We start from the raw sequence: 15157 nt of genomic DNA on the forward strand, positions 1-15157 counted from the left end.
TTGGCATATTATGCAAGCATATGCAATGTAACAGTATTGTTACAGATTACAGCTAGCAGAGAAGAAAATTTAGCAAAATTATAAATGATCATTTTGTATCCACTCTAATTTCCAAGGCTGTTTACTAAGATTCTGCCTTTATATGCAATCAGTAACTTTGGATGTCTTCAAGTTTGCCTTTCAGATAGGGAGGCAGGCCTCCCTAAAACTTTCACATGCTAACAGCTGTAATTAAGGTAGAAGGCTTTATTTAAATAGTAATTAGCCTTCAGGACTTGAAGTGTAAACAGAACACTAATTCATTTAGATAGTTAATTGGTCTTCTGTTTAGAAATCTTAGCGTGGCCTTCCTTTTTAGCTATGATGTATTTTTTGTACTGAGTACAGTGTATTAACTCATTGGGATGAAATTTTGCAAACTCTTGCTTGACTCCCAGAATATTGGCTTTGAACTCTCTCGTAATGGCTAATGCAAATGCATTTGAAAGTATTGTGAAAACATCAAGTAAAATTCTATGGCACAATTATGAGCACTTGACCTGTCTTCATAGTTACAGGGACCGAACAGCCCAGTTTATTCATGTTTTTCAAATCTGTTGATAGATCCCCTTTCACATTCAGGAATATCTTGGTTTGGAGATAAATGATGTGGTTGCTCTAATCATAATAAAAAGTGATACAACATACAGTGATTGCTGAAACTAAAGGTGTGGGTAAGATTGGTTACTTTTTCCGGGGGATCCAATGACAAATGTCAAGGTCCTTCTCACTACTTACTGCCATAAAGATGGTTAACCATTGATGTTATTAAGTTTAAAAGGTCTTTTTTTTTTAAAGGACAACCGCTCTATCAGGAATTTTGTCATTGCTTGTGCTAAATTTCTCAGCCTTGCTCAAACAAACAAACAAAACCACAAAAAACAAACCAACAAAAATCATTGTATTTGATAACTGCATATATCTCTGTTGTCTTGGTTCCTGGACATAGACAGTCCTGTAGATAAGTTGCATGGAAGGTGGGTGTGATGTTCTTTTACTTTTAAAAATGTTCCTTCTTGTTTCCTCTATCTAGCTCATCACACTATACAACAGACGCTTAGCACTGCTGCTAGCGATCTTTCCAACATGTGCATCTAAACAGACATGTATAAACAGTACCTATCGCAGTTAACTCAAATATTTAATGAGTACAATGGCTGACACATAGGAGGCATTCACAGTTATTTATCGAATGAATAAGCACCAATCACGCCCTTTGAGTTGTACTAGGTGCTACCAGCTAGGTGGTAGGAAGAGGGAGAGGAGAGAAAGTTCTGTATCAGGTAGGGTCTGCCCTCAAGGGGTTAACAGCGTCCAAGGGGAAGATGTAAATAAATAACCATGACTGGAAGTAGGAATCATTCATAAGTGCCAAAAGAATCTTTAACTATGACGGGGAGGCAAAACTCCCTGGGGCTAGAGAGCGGATGCAGAGGAGGCTTGAAGGAGGAGCGGTAGATACTCCAATTTAGGATTCCCCCCCAGATCAAAGGTAACTCTGTCCCCACATAGAGCCCCGTGAAATGTGGAAAGGCCCGCCTCCTGTCAGTCACTGAAATTGTGCACACGCGTTTTTTTTTTTGGCGGGGAGTATGTGGCTAACGACTTCCAAATGAGCATTAGCTCACTTTGCAAATATGAATACTATAATATGGCAATATATAACGCTAAAAGCTACCACTTTATTATGATTCATTTTGTTGGCGAAGTTGAGATATTGCCATAGCATTCAAAGAGAAGTGAGTTAAATTGTGCCACTGTCATCCAAAATATAAAGTAATATAATTTTACCTTACGAAATTTAAAATAAGGAAGGCTTCATTGCAGAGTAATAGCGATACAAAGCCATTAAAAACAGAACATGCAGATCCTTTTTTTCTTTTCTTTTTCAAGTGTTTGGTTGCTCACACCGAGACAGACTGTTCTGTTACCAATAGGAGCCGGGCCTCACCCAAGCCAGCGGGCTCCCTGGGATGAACGCACGATCTGCAACCCGCCCCTTAAAAAGGAAAGTACGGCTCGGGACGCTCCGGGTGTGTGAGTTCAGGGCTTAGAGAGGGAAAGTAACCGGAGTCGCCCGTTTCGGGAGGACCCACCCCCTTCCACGAGTTTCACTGGTCCTCGACCCCGCCCCCTCTTTTATTCCTTGAGCAGCAACGGGAGCTGAAACTTTGTAACCCGAGCGCGCTGACTCTGCCCTGCTCCCAGCCCCGGCGCGGCAGAGAGGGAGGCGCAGGAGGTGGGACCTGCGGGCAGGAACGCTTGGGGACGCCAGCGCACGCGGAGCGGGGACCCCGGGAGAGCACGCCGCGAAGAGGAGGGGCTGGAGCGGGAGCGGAGCGCGCGGCGGGAGAACTGGAAGAAGTGGTCCCGGCCGTGAGAGCAGAGGAGCGGCTGGGAGCAGCCGGGCCGGGAGGGTCCCGAGCCGAGACCGAGAGGACTGGGGTCGCAACCCCGATTCCCCGCAGCTGCGATCGCCCAAGAGCAGCAGCTGTGTCGGGCTCCTGGCGGCGGCTGGAGAGGAGGAGCCGCAGCTGGACGGTGGCAGCTGGAGGAGGCGCCGCACGGCGGTCCGGTGCGCCGGGAGAGGGCCGCGCTGCCCCGCTGAGCCGCGCTGGGTGACCCGCTGACTGCGGCCATGCAGCCTTGACGGGACGCACCCTCCCGGGAAGGACAGCAGACGCAGGCAGCAGGACTTTACCTCCGACTCTAGCCCAGCTGGGAGCGAAGCCATTTACCATGGAACCCGTGACCAAATGGAGCCCCAAACAAGTGGTGGACTGGACTAGAGGTGAGTGAGCCTGGGGGCCGGTGTCTCCAGCCCCGGGGATGGAGCAGGCGGAGAGCTGGGGTAGGGGGTGCTCAGCCCCTCCTGCAGGCGAGAAGCATTGAGAGCGCAGCGCGCTGATAACGCTAACTTCCTCGGAGTGGTCTGTGCGCCCCTAGTTCTTGTGCCTGCTTCCGAGGGTGCGGGTTGTGGCAAGCCAAGACGAGCCCTATCCTTAAACCCGGGAGTGGGGATGGCCTCCCTGTGGAGGGTGAGGGTTGGGGGTGCTGGTCTCGGGATTGGGGGGTCGCTCTCCCTACCCTGCGGGGGTGCGGTGCCCGACGCTCCGGCTGCCGGTCCTGGAGCGCAGAGGCACAAGGCGCCTTTGTGTGGGTGACTCCCCTCGGACCTCGTAAATGCCGCCTGCCCAGAGTAGTCGCAGGCATGACGGGGCGGTTGGACAGGTAAAGGGAGACTCCGGCGGCTCGCCCAGCCTCTCTGTTTTTGTTGGAGAAGGCGAGAGGGCAGCACAAGAGCCAAACATTGAGGCTCTCGCGCCGGCGAGAAACCCTGAGCCAGAATCCCCGGGACTTGGTGACTTTTGCTCCGGGAAGGCGCCAGTACCCCTAGTGGCGCTGCATTTTTAGGCCACATTGAAACCCTGGGAGGGAGAACTCTTACTATTTGGAACCAACTATCCTGAGTTCTGCTGTGTTTGGGACGAGGAAAAGCAGTGGGATGGGGTGGTAATGGGTGATTGGGCAGGGGTAGAAGCTTGTGCCCAGCTGTCGCCCTTACTTTTTACTCCTTCCCAAGATTTTCAGGGAAAGGGCATAGAGGTTCCTCAAACCTCTTTATAAGCATCCAAGTGAATGAAGTCCACCAAGAACAACCAATATTTTCATGGGTCCCTTACCCCATCCCCCTCAGCTCAGCATCTCTGTTTCAAGTTACTGCTTTTTTTCTTTCTTCTGTCTGCTCTTCCAGGTGAGGAATGATGTTCTTTCTCAATAATAGTAACTAAAATTGTGTAGCGCTTTACAGTTTGCTAAGAACTCTCTCTCTGTTATTGCCCTTGGTCATCACAGTGAGCCTGGGAGGTAGGTAATACTGGTAAGATGAGATCATCTGTCAAACTGTCTCACCATTGGCTGGAGCATAACTGATCATCTCTGCATCTCCTTTCTGTTGCCTGCGGTACCCATAGCCCAGATGGAATGGGATGGATGGGACATGTCTGTGGGGCATGTCTGACCATTTCCTGCTCCTCACGTCATTACACGATGTGAAAGGAAAGGGAAGGGATACACTCTCTCCTGAGAAGAGGTTTGTCCAGGGACCAACATTTCCAGGTCTCTTGCTTAAAATGAAGATGAAAAAATGAAACTTGTACATTGGGTAAAACAGTAGATGTTAATAGCATTGTCAGTGCTTGGTACAAAACATTAACTTCAGCTATAAATACCCAGGCCCTATTTTGAAATGGGGTTTGTTCTCCCATTCAAGATACTACCAGGTCCCCATCTAGGGACTTGTCCAGACTGAGTTTGTTGATCTATTGTACCTGTAAGCCCATCGTGGAAGCAACCTAAGAAACTGATGATTTCTGCAATCTTTGGCCTTGAGAGTTGCTCTGCCCACTATGGCAGCCACACGCGGCTCTTGCGTCCTTGGAAAGTGGCTGGTCAGAGTTGTGATGTTCTGTAAGTGTAAAGTACACATGGGACATGCATGTAAACTATCCCCTTAGTACATTTTTATACTACTACATGTTGACATGATAGTATTTTGGACATACTGGGGTAAATAAAGTTTATTACTAAAATGAACTTCACCTGTTTATTTTCACTTTCATAAATGTGGCTCCTAAAAAAGTCAAAAGTTACACCTGTGGCGCACATTGGTGGCTTACACTGCTATTGCAGTGTACTGCTTCCCAGTAAAAGAAAGGGTTACAGCTTATCACTTTGGCTTTCCTGAACCTCTGCCCGCCTACCTGATAATGTACAACCAGAAAAATGGTAACAGGCACACAGGAAGATTATGGAGTGAGATCTTCACACCCTTAAGATTTGTCTGTTTTTTTTTTTGGGGGGGGAGAGGGCCCTCTTGAGATTGGGAGAGAAATGTAAATTCATATCCTGTTCTGTTTGCTTAGCATTTAAAAGGAAGAGCAGATTAAAATGTTTTTGGTGTCCAGTTGCCTTGATGTTATGACTTGGCCAAGATTCTTTCATCAGGGAAAGTTTCCTACTGACCTGACAGAGCGATTACTGGTGGTTCCGTATCTTGGTGCCCGGAGCACAGGATACTGATTAGGTTACATACCTGTGGTTAGCACGTGGCAACTTTATACTGAAGGCTCGTGCCCTTTTGGACCCTTACGTACCGCCTCATAGAATGACCTGGATACTTTCTGTGTTAGAATCTAGAAAAGATAAAAGGAGCAAGTTCATGGCTAACTCTTAGATGACAAGAGGCGACATGCTCCCATGTTGCATGATACATTACTTGAATATTTCTCATAGTAATGATGTGAAAGTATTGACTTTTACATTAACTGCTGACGTATGCAAACTTGTTTGCTTATAGGACTATTTTTAGCGGTCTTTGCTAACCTCGATACTCAACCCGCATTTTATAAATACATCCTACTGATAAGCAGCTCTTCATGTAGACTTTGCCACTCTCGGTATCGCCCGAGTATGGCTGTGGTGATTACGAGCGCTGTAGAAAGGCTTCAATTTAGAACTATCCGAATCTGACCACAGTCTACAGCTTGCTCTCATGTTGATGTTAGGTAGATGCTTGCAATAGGAAAAAGGTTGATGTGTAACCTTTTAATTACATAGAATAAATTAATTCCTCTGACTTTTACTATTCATATTATGATTTATATGTGTTAGTCTTTAGCTATACTGTTACCAATTTATCATAACTAGTAGATCCTCACTAACTATTAGCAATGTATCAGGCACAGGTCTAAGCATTGTTCCAGTATTAGCTCATTTAATATGCACCACCACCCTTTGAGCTAGGAACTATTTCCAATTCACAATTGAGGCACAGCAAGGTTAAGTACCTTGACCAATGTCACACAGCTGAGAAGTGACAGAGCAGCATTTGACGTCAGGATCTTTGGCTTCACTCCATTCCATCTTCTCAGGAGGTTCTTACCAGGGTCACGCCTAGAAGACTCAGAATCTTCACCACATTGATGAATAGACCCTCAGGATTCCCATGATATGAGTTGTTAATACCATGGGTTAGTGGAGGAGAGTCGTCCGCTATATTTGGTATATGTCAGGAAAGTTGTTTGTAAATTAAATTAAGTCATAGTTCATAGTGCCTTGCCATTCAAGTAATTCAGTAAAGGCTTTTGCACAGCAGATAGTCTCTTATCATATGTATCAGGTAAGAGTAGGGGCAGCTGTACATGACAGACAATGCTGTTTACAGTGGATTAACCAAATGGGAGTGTTGATTTTTCTTGTAAAAGTAGTCTGGAAATTGGGAATTCAGGACGATGTGGGGACTCTGGTGCTGTCAGGGCCCTGAGCTCCTTCCGTCTCCTGTTCAGCCCTACTTGGCATGTGGTATTCATCTTTATAGTGATGCCTCCAGGCAGGATGGCTGCTCCCCCTCCAGGATCACTTCCTGTTCCAGGCAGGAGAAAGGAGACCCAGAGAAGACAAAAGAATTGGGGGCAGCCACGTCTCCCCTTTAAAGAGTCCTAGAAATTCCATCAAGTGACTTGACTCACATTTTAGTTGCCAGAGCTGTCACATGGTCATCTCATGCTGCAATTTTTTTTTTTTAAGTTGGGTACACTGTGGCCCTGAAAAACATTGGAGTTTGTTCAGTGAGGAAAAAGGGGAGACTAGATATCCATAGGCAGCCAGTAGTGTCTGACACTCAGTAGTTTGCAGGTACTGATATTCAGATTACTTCTCGAAGTTGAACACGTCACATTTTCCTACTTACATCAAGCCTATGGTCAGTCCTGTTCTGTTTTAGAAATAGTGTTCTATTCTCATTCTCAGGTCAAAACCATAACTTATATGAGGTCGTCGTGTCTAAGCTTGATTTAAATATTAGAAGTTGCATTGTAAAATGCAGCTACCCAAGTTGTGTTTCTACTTTCAGGCCACTGGGGAGTGTGTTCTACAAGGAGGAAAGGCTACTGGTTTGTCTCAATAGCCCCATCCATCCTGCTTTTTGTCTGGAATGGGCAGGCTCTTGGTAACTGTGTTAAGTGAACATGTCTATAAAACCGGCTTTAGTCCCAGAACAGAAGTCTCTCAGACCAGCTTCTAGCGCTGCTAACGTGGGTACCATTTCCCCATCACCAACCAAGAGTAAAGGTGTGTGCCTATGCGATTCAGGGTATTTGCCCATTCTCTGTAGTCTGGCCATGTCATGTCTGTGACTTTGGGGCATGTCAGCAGCCTCAGTATTTGGTCATGGAGGGGCTTGAATTTCCATGTTAACTATAGAAATCTGATACGCTGCAGGTCAGTTGCAGTGTATCACCTCGCTCCTGCGCCCTTCCTGCCGTCATCCATATGGAGGCTGGTTCTTTCTGTCATCCTGATTCCAGTTAGGTTATATTTTTTCCTTTCCTCTTTATAGTCACTGAAAAAGGAAGGTCTTTTTCAGTTTTAGATCCACCGTTTGGCCATAGGTCAAGAACTCTTCTTTTTATTTCACCCTGTTCCCAGTTCTATTCTATCTCCTAGGCTCCATCCACAGAATTTTCCTAATTATAAAAATTGAAAAACGTTCACTGAGCATTTATTATGTGTCAGACACTGGGCTAAGTGCTTTGTTTAAACTTCTTCATTTAATTCTCAGAAAACCCAATGAGGTGTACGAACCATTATGAGCCTGTATTAAAAACAAACTAAAGGAGAGCAAGCGAGAGAAAATGTCTCAGCGTTCCATATTTATAAGCGATGCAGCTCTTAAATGCTCTCGTCCTCTCTGTCACCTCGTTGTTTCCATGGCCTGTACCAGGCAGTGGAACTTGGTGGTGAGAATGTGGCCTCTGGAAGCAGACTCTGGGTTTATATCCCAGTGTCACCCCTGACTGTGCGATCTTATGTAAGCTGTTAATAAATTACCACTCCTTATTTTTATTGGTTCCTCTCCTCTTTTATCTTAAAGCTCCAGGACATACATTATTCTCTCCCAGCAGTCAGGTCTGTCATAAGGTTGATTCCTACCATTCAGGGGCACCAGTGAGTGCCGAGGAGATTTCCTGCCACTCAGAGGGGCTGGTCAGGAGGGTTCTTGGTTAGCTCAGTGACAGGCCTGTTGCTAATATCATGAACTTTCTTTTTTTTAAAAATTGGGGAATATTGGGGAACAGTGTGTCTCTCCAGGGCCCATCAGCTCCAAGTCAAGTCATCCTTCAATCTAGTTGTGGAGGGTGCAGCTCAGCTCCAAGTCCAGTTGCCGTTTTCAGTCTTAGTTGTAGGCGGTGCTGTTGTTGAAAGCTCGTGCTCGAACCAACTGAGCCATCTGGCTGCCCCTCATGAACCTTCTTTGCGTAAATAAATTTAAACCTTATTTTCTCAACTTTCTTCTTATCGTAACTGGACTTTCAGGGAGCATGGCATTAGGACTGGCTCTTGCTGTCGATGGCTGACCCCTGTCTGGCACCTGGTCCATGACTGGGCATCTGTGTCACCTGGGAGATAGTTAGAAATGCAGAATTATAGGCCAGCTGAGCCAGAATCTGCATTTTAACCAGATCCCAAGCGATCTGTGTGCTCATTACAGTTTGAGAAGCACTGCTCTAGCACACAGCTGCGAACAGGTTTTCACACTTTGTTGGTAGGTCCTGCTATCTGGTATGAATGACATGGGTGCAATCTATTTAAGTTCTCCAGTGACAACACTTAATTTGAAGATGCTTGACTTAGCCACTAATAAAAGCAAAGAGGCAATCTGAGGGTGTGTGCTTATATTTATAAGCACCACCTAGCAACAGTATCACAGTATCAGGTAATTCTCAGCAAACTAAATGAGACAGTTCCCTTGAGATTTTTCTTACATATTTGTTGGGACTTGGAGTATTCTTATAACAACCATTCTTTTTTTTTATTCTTTTTTTTTTAAAGACACATAGTAAGAAGGGTGTTTTGTGGGATGGTCACTGCAGTTGAAGTTCAGTCTCAGGGTCTTCAGGTCGACTTTGGAGGATGAGATGGGATTTTGGCCAGTCACACTCTCCTGTGACTATGTGGGGTTCTCCACACTTAGCTGATTTGGGGGGAGATTTCATTGATGATGGAAAATGACACTGAATGTCATTTCAGGAATAAATAGCCAGGGCAGTTTTCAAAATGTGAAAGAACAAATTGTACCGAGAGGCCAGGTGTCTCAGTTGTCTGTCCTTGGAGATTGGGAGGTGACCTCTTCATGCTCAGGCTTTACCTGTATGCCTCCCTTTGGTGTTCACCTCATTGCATAGAGCTGTGAGGGCTTCTCTTTGCTGTCTCACTATTTGTGTGTCGCTGCTTCGATTTTTGACCATGTTTGGCCTGTTGTGTTCTAGCTCTGGGACATTCATGTTCACACCTTGTTTTCCCTCTTTACTCTCATTTCATGCCATTTCTGCAGTTTTCACCACTGGCTTAGCTAGCCATAATCTAGACTGTTAATGAATAAAGCCAGTTTTGTTTATATGCGCTCTGTAGAGGTCTTTCATATTTGTTCCCGTTTGACTCTTTTCATAAGCCCAAGAGATGCATCTCCATTGCAGATGAGGGTATTGAAGCTTTTGGAGGTTAAATAAGTTGTCCAAGGTCAAAGGCCAGGAGTTGGGACCAGAGTCCACAGGCTTCTGTTCTGTTGTTCTGTCCAGCTCCTGGGTCTTCCTCTGGGTGAGGTGGGTGCATTCAGTTCTCTCGTAATGGACAAGTGTGGGAGAGGGCAACTTTAAAGAACTTCAGACTTTTGTCTTTCCTGAGTATTTCTTCAGGATTTATACTCATGGGACTCATACCTTTTCTTTCTTTTATATTTCTTTCTTTTTTTCTTTTTTTAAATTATTCAGCAGGACCCTGCATATTTTGGACCCGACCTTTTAGCATTTGAGATACTGTCTGCCAATTATTTGTTTTTATTGTAGCCTGTTGTGTTTTAATTGTTTCAGAATGCAACTCAGTAATGGAATGAATTATTTATCATTTTGACTCGATCTAATTTTTATTTTTGAGTGTCAGATTATAATTTTTTCTCTGCTATAATTAACATTTCTGTTTAGTAGAATCACACACACACACACACACACACACACACAAATACATTTAACTTTCTTAAACAACACCTGCAATTTTTATGGCCCTATTTCCTGCTTGCCTTTGATTCTTCATAACGTCTTCATTTTAACTGTTTGGGAGAGAAGTTCAGGCAGCTATAGTGAACAATATATAGGCTTTGGAATAAAATCGATCTGGATTCAAATTCTATATCTGACACTAACTGGTTTGAAAGCTTGGGTAACATCGTCTTCAAACCTCCCTTAGTTTTCTCATCTGTAAAATGGGACTGATTATAACCAACTCACAGGGTTTTAGTGAGAATTGAAAGAGGTAATACAGGGGCAGCATTTTGCATAATGCACAGCATATAAATGTTCACAAACTAATTATTGATTAATTCACAATAACTCCAAGTTAATATATAGTATAACTGGATTATTCTTCCTTAAATATTTAACACTGTTTTGGCTGATCGTCACCTTTCACATGCTTCCTAAAACTTTATGACAATTCTCTCCTCCCTTTTATTAGTATATAGGTGGTAAGTTAAATCAAACTTCATTTTCTGTGTTTCTCAGCGTTTGACACTTTCCTCTCACTTCCATTAAGGACCTTGTATGTTTTAGATGAAGGTCGAGTTGCAGAAAGGTTTAGTGGTAGCTTTCTTGGAAAGGGCTTAGGAGGAACACTTACGTTGATGACAAATTCCACTCTGTAGTAAGAAGAGAATTTCAGTCACTCAACAAATAATTACTGAGGACCTACTGAGTTCCAGGTATCATCCTGGGTGCTGGAAATCTAGCTGTGTTCTAGGTGCAGGGGACCAGCTGGACCTCTGCTTTATTATGGTAGATGTGGGGATGACAAACTACAAAAACAATAACCACCACAACAAAACAAATGCACAAGAAAATACCTGCTACGGTTAAGCGTGAAGAAGAAAGTAAAGCAGAGATGTGAAGGTGCATGACTGGGTGGGGGTGCTTCTTGGATGGTGTCATGAGGGAAGCTTCTCTGAGAAGAGGACATTAAGGCATGAATGACGGAACCAGCCATCAGAAAATGAGGGGGAAGAGCATGGTAGGCAGAAGGAACAGCTAGTGCAAAGGCCCTGAGGTGAGAATGAGCCTGGAGTGTTTGAGGACAGGAACGGTGGCAGAGGCATGAAGAGCAAGGACGTGGGTCGTGGTGGGTGGAGATGAGACAGACACACAGAGGCCAGATCGTGTGAGGTCTTCCAAGTCTTGGTCAGGCATTTGCAATTATTATTATTTTTTTAGTTGTTTTGGAAAGCAGGGGAATGACACGATCTGACTTGGATTCTTGGGGCAGAAATGAATTCAGGAAGTCCTGCAGGAAGGCACTGCAGTCTTCTGGAGGTGATGCTATCGGGGTCTAAGGTAGTGATGGCGCCAGCATCTGAGAAGTCAAGTTCTAAGTACAGTTGGCTCCTGGGTCGCTTTGCATCCAAGGAATTATACAAATTATATTTGCGATGGGGATGGAGCTACGTGTGTATAGATTTGTTCTTTCTCTGCCAGGGTTAAGAGAGCTCCCTGCCGTCCTCCCCTCATCCTGATACTCTCGTCATTTAAAACGGAGAGCGGCAATCTGTCTTTTTGCATTCACATGCTTTGTTCACGTCATTGTTCTTTTCTGGCACATTTTACTGGGAGCTACAGTTTCTGAAGCTGTTTATTCATCTATGAATAGGGTTTTTGTGAAAGTGGACTTAGCCTAGTTTGTTTTCTTTGACAGCAAATGGCTGATTGAACAGTGTTTTAACCTGGGATCACAAGGGCAAATGCAGTTGTGTTTATTGGAACAAAACAGGTCCTTAGAATACAGTCCGTAGGTTGGGAACATCAGAAAACTTTTTCTATATGAAAACTTAAAAGACATGTGAGTCAAAGGAACCGATCGATAGATCTGATTTGAAATAGTTTATTCCACTAACAGACTGTCTTAATTTTGCCTTAGGAAATAGAACCACAATACTTTTGGTATTTGGAGAAATTTTCAATAAGTCAGAGTTGCACACATTTTTTAAACAATGCATCACTTCTCAACAGGGGAGGAGGGAGCGGGGAAGAATTGAAGGTGGGTAGGCTTAGAATAACCCGGAAGCTTTCTCTCAGTACACACACCTAGCCCCTCCCCCCCTTAAGAATAATATCTGTCAGCCCTCGTAGAGGAAAACCCCTACGTGTTATCTGTCAGCAAAGGCAGTGAGTATGATAATCTGAATCATGCTTTCCTGAGGAAAACCTTTTTAGTGAAAGGAAACATTCTATTTCCTATTTTCAGAGATTTGCAGCAGAGGGGAAATTCAGTGCTTTTGGGTTTAGGAGTGGATGTGTGTGTGTGTGTGTGTGTGTGTGTGTGTGTGTGTGTTTCCACCTTTAACCTGTGTTAATCGAACAGTCCTTTATGTTCTCAGAGTAATTTTATATGACAATGTCTCAAAGACTAATCGGAGCATGATCTTTGACATAGACGAAAACTAGCCTACTATGTAAAGTAGACCAGACTTCATGTAAGGTACCACCTGTTCAAGTTGTCAGCACTGTCTTAACACGAGTTCCAGCTGGAGTCTTACACTAACCATGGGCAGATGACACGACTGTGAGTAGCACTTGTGAAAAATGACTGACAACACTGAAGTCTAAAATTGTTCATAGTAAGTATTTAAAAAACCATAAATATTCCCTGTTAGCAAGACGTCTAGAGATATATAGTATGAAGTGGTTTGGGTGTAAGCACCCCTAGGCCAAGTTGGAGAATCATAAAAAGCTGATCTGTAAAGAAAGACCCTTGTTGGAGGTGGAGAGATTCTTCCTTCTTACTTGGCACCGTCTGATGGGGATGTTTAATGAGCACCTGTAAAGATACGACTGTTGTACCCGACTCCTGATATTTTTAAACTGAGATTTTCAAGAGGTCCCTTCCCATCCACTTATATGTGGGGCCTCCCAACATCTTGTCACTGTTGTTCTTGAACTTAGTTTTTCAGCATCAGGATTACCCTGGAACTCAGACATGTAAATTCTTGGGCCCCACCCCAGGCTCGCAGAATCAGAAACTGGGGGTGGGACACAGGACACTGTGTTTTAACAGGTCCCTCAGCTGATTCTGGTACTGGCTAACATACGAGAACCACTGGCTTATACTTCATGTGGACTGTACAAAAATAAATGGTATAAGTCAGACTGTCCCCCATAATTCCTGTCGAGAGTTGGATTTTAGCTAATGTGTAATGGTTGATTAGTAAGGACTTTTCCATTAGGGACAGCTGTTCTGTATTTCAGTGGATGAGTTAATGCACCTGTTTGTAAGTGCCCTCTCCACAAAGCAGGCAGGTAGGAGTTAAAGCTGTCACCCCCCAGGGGCTCCTAGCTAGCTGTTCCACCCCAGGCCCTGGGTCCTCTGGTTGTGTTCTTCTGTGAGTGTTCAGCCTCAGGAAAACACAGAAGGAGGGGAATGTTTCAGGGTCTGAAGCGATCTGTTTAGGTTTTGTGTGGAATTTCCAGACTTTGGTCTAGCAGAGGAGCAGAATGTAACACCCTCTCCCCCGTTCCATTTTGAGAGAGGGTGGATAGTTCTCTCTCACCAGCACTCAGGTTTTGGCTTTGAACAATGCATGCAGATGCAAAGAGAAGTGAGGGAAAGAAAAAACAGGAAAGAGAAGTACTCAGTGGCAAATACCATGTTTCCCCGAAAATAAGACTGAGCCAGACCATCAGCTCTAATGCGTCTTTTGGAGCAAAAATTAATATAAGACCCGGTCTGATTTTACTATTATATAAGACCTGGCCTTATATGGTACTATATAAGGCCAGGTCTTATATAATATAAGATTAGGTCTTATATAATATAATATGATATAATATAATATAATATAATATAATACCGAGTCTTATATTAATTTTTGCCCCAAAAGACGCATTAGAGCTGATGGTCCAGCTAGGTCTTATTTTCGGGAAAACACAGTATATTGCAGCTCAAGGTGACAGCTCTTTTTTTTTAGTATATGGACGTTGGATCAGTGCAGATGGTGCTTGAGACCGCCCTGAACCCCCCCTCTGCAGTTGGCAAAAGCCAAGAAAGTCTAAAATAAAAAAAGAGGCTTACAGAAGTCAGTGCTGAAGACCAGGAATGGCATCAAGACTTGCAACAAGAGTTGCACACTCAGTGGCCAGGCAGGCGATGTCAGGAATTTAAATGTGGGGCATTAGAGACAACAGGGAATGGCGAGAACTGTGGCAAATACTCTTGTACATGTTTATTGCTCAGTTTCTGCTCTGGTGGACCTACCGTTTCCAGGTCTTCAGCTTTTTGTTTGTTGCTGTTTTCAAATGAAGTTGGAAATCTGGATTTCTATGTGACATTTCCCAGTTTTTAGAAAACCGTCAAGTTTTTTCTTTCTTTCTTTTTTTTTTTTTTTTTTTTTTTGCATAAAACAAATATATCTGTGGGCCAGTTTGCAGTTCCTTCTATGGACAGCCACAGTTAGGTGTTAGTTGTCCAAGAGAGAAACATACCTATAAAGATACCTCTTTATGACTACAAAGAGCTAAAGAGCTGTGTAGTAATTCATCAACTATTTAGGAAATCTGTTTGCTGTCTATAATTTCATTTTGCTGTTTAATTCCATTATTTCTGAAACTGCAATATATAATTCCATGCAGGTGCTGTTAAGGCAGAAATACTCATCTATGTCGATGAACCCAGCAGACCATTGGGTACTTAGTTTTCAGTGTAGAAACAGTCTTCTCTTGATTGAGTTTACTTTGCCATTGGTTGTGTGGTATTGGCCCCTGGCAGAACTGTTCTGTTTGTAACAGAAAGATTTCACGTGTAACTGAAATTAGGGTAGATGTTCCAAATTCCTGTGCTAATTTGTGGGGTTCTGTTTGATTTAGTAAGTTACCAGTTGACTCAGGTCTTCCTGTCTTCTTGCTGCTCTGACTTGGGAAACAAAACAAACAAGAAAAGCACTGAAACTGGAGTGCCGTACTCACTCCAATATACAACCTATAAAACTTTACTCGGTGGACTAACAGGCATTGCAAATTTAAAA

At 43.8% G+C, this 15157-nt stretch overlaps 1 protein-coding gene across 1 annotated transcript in view; it reads left to right on the forward strand.

The window, feature by feature from the left end:
* The first annotated feature begins 2088 nt into the window (after positions 1 to 2088).
* The window catches only part of CNKSR3 (CNKSR family member 3), a 77875-nt gene continuing 64806 nt past the window's right edge, over positions 2089 to 15157 (forward strand). The window contains exon 1 of the mRNA XM_019749254.3: positions 2089 to 2830. Coding sequence (XP_019604813.1) covers positions 2779 to 2830 — 52 coding nt within the window. The 5' untranslated portion in view covers positions 2089 to 2778. The remainder of the gene's footprint in view (positions 2831 to 15157) is intronic.

The sequence above is a fragment of the Rhinolophus sinicus genome, chromosome 2, assembly GCF_057876585.1.
Source record: "Rhinolophus sinicus isolate RSI-liver-muscle chromosome 2, RSI-T2T, whole genome shotgun sequence".
In the NCBI taxonomy this organism is placed as follows: domain Eukaryota; kingdom Metazoa; phylum Chordata; class Mammalia; order Chiroptera; family Rhinolophidae; genus Rhinolophus; species Rhinolophus sinicus.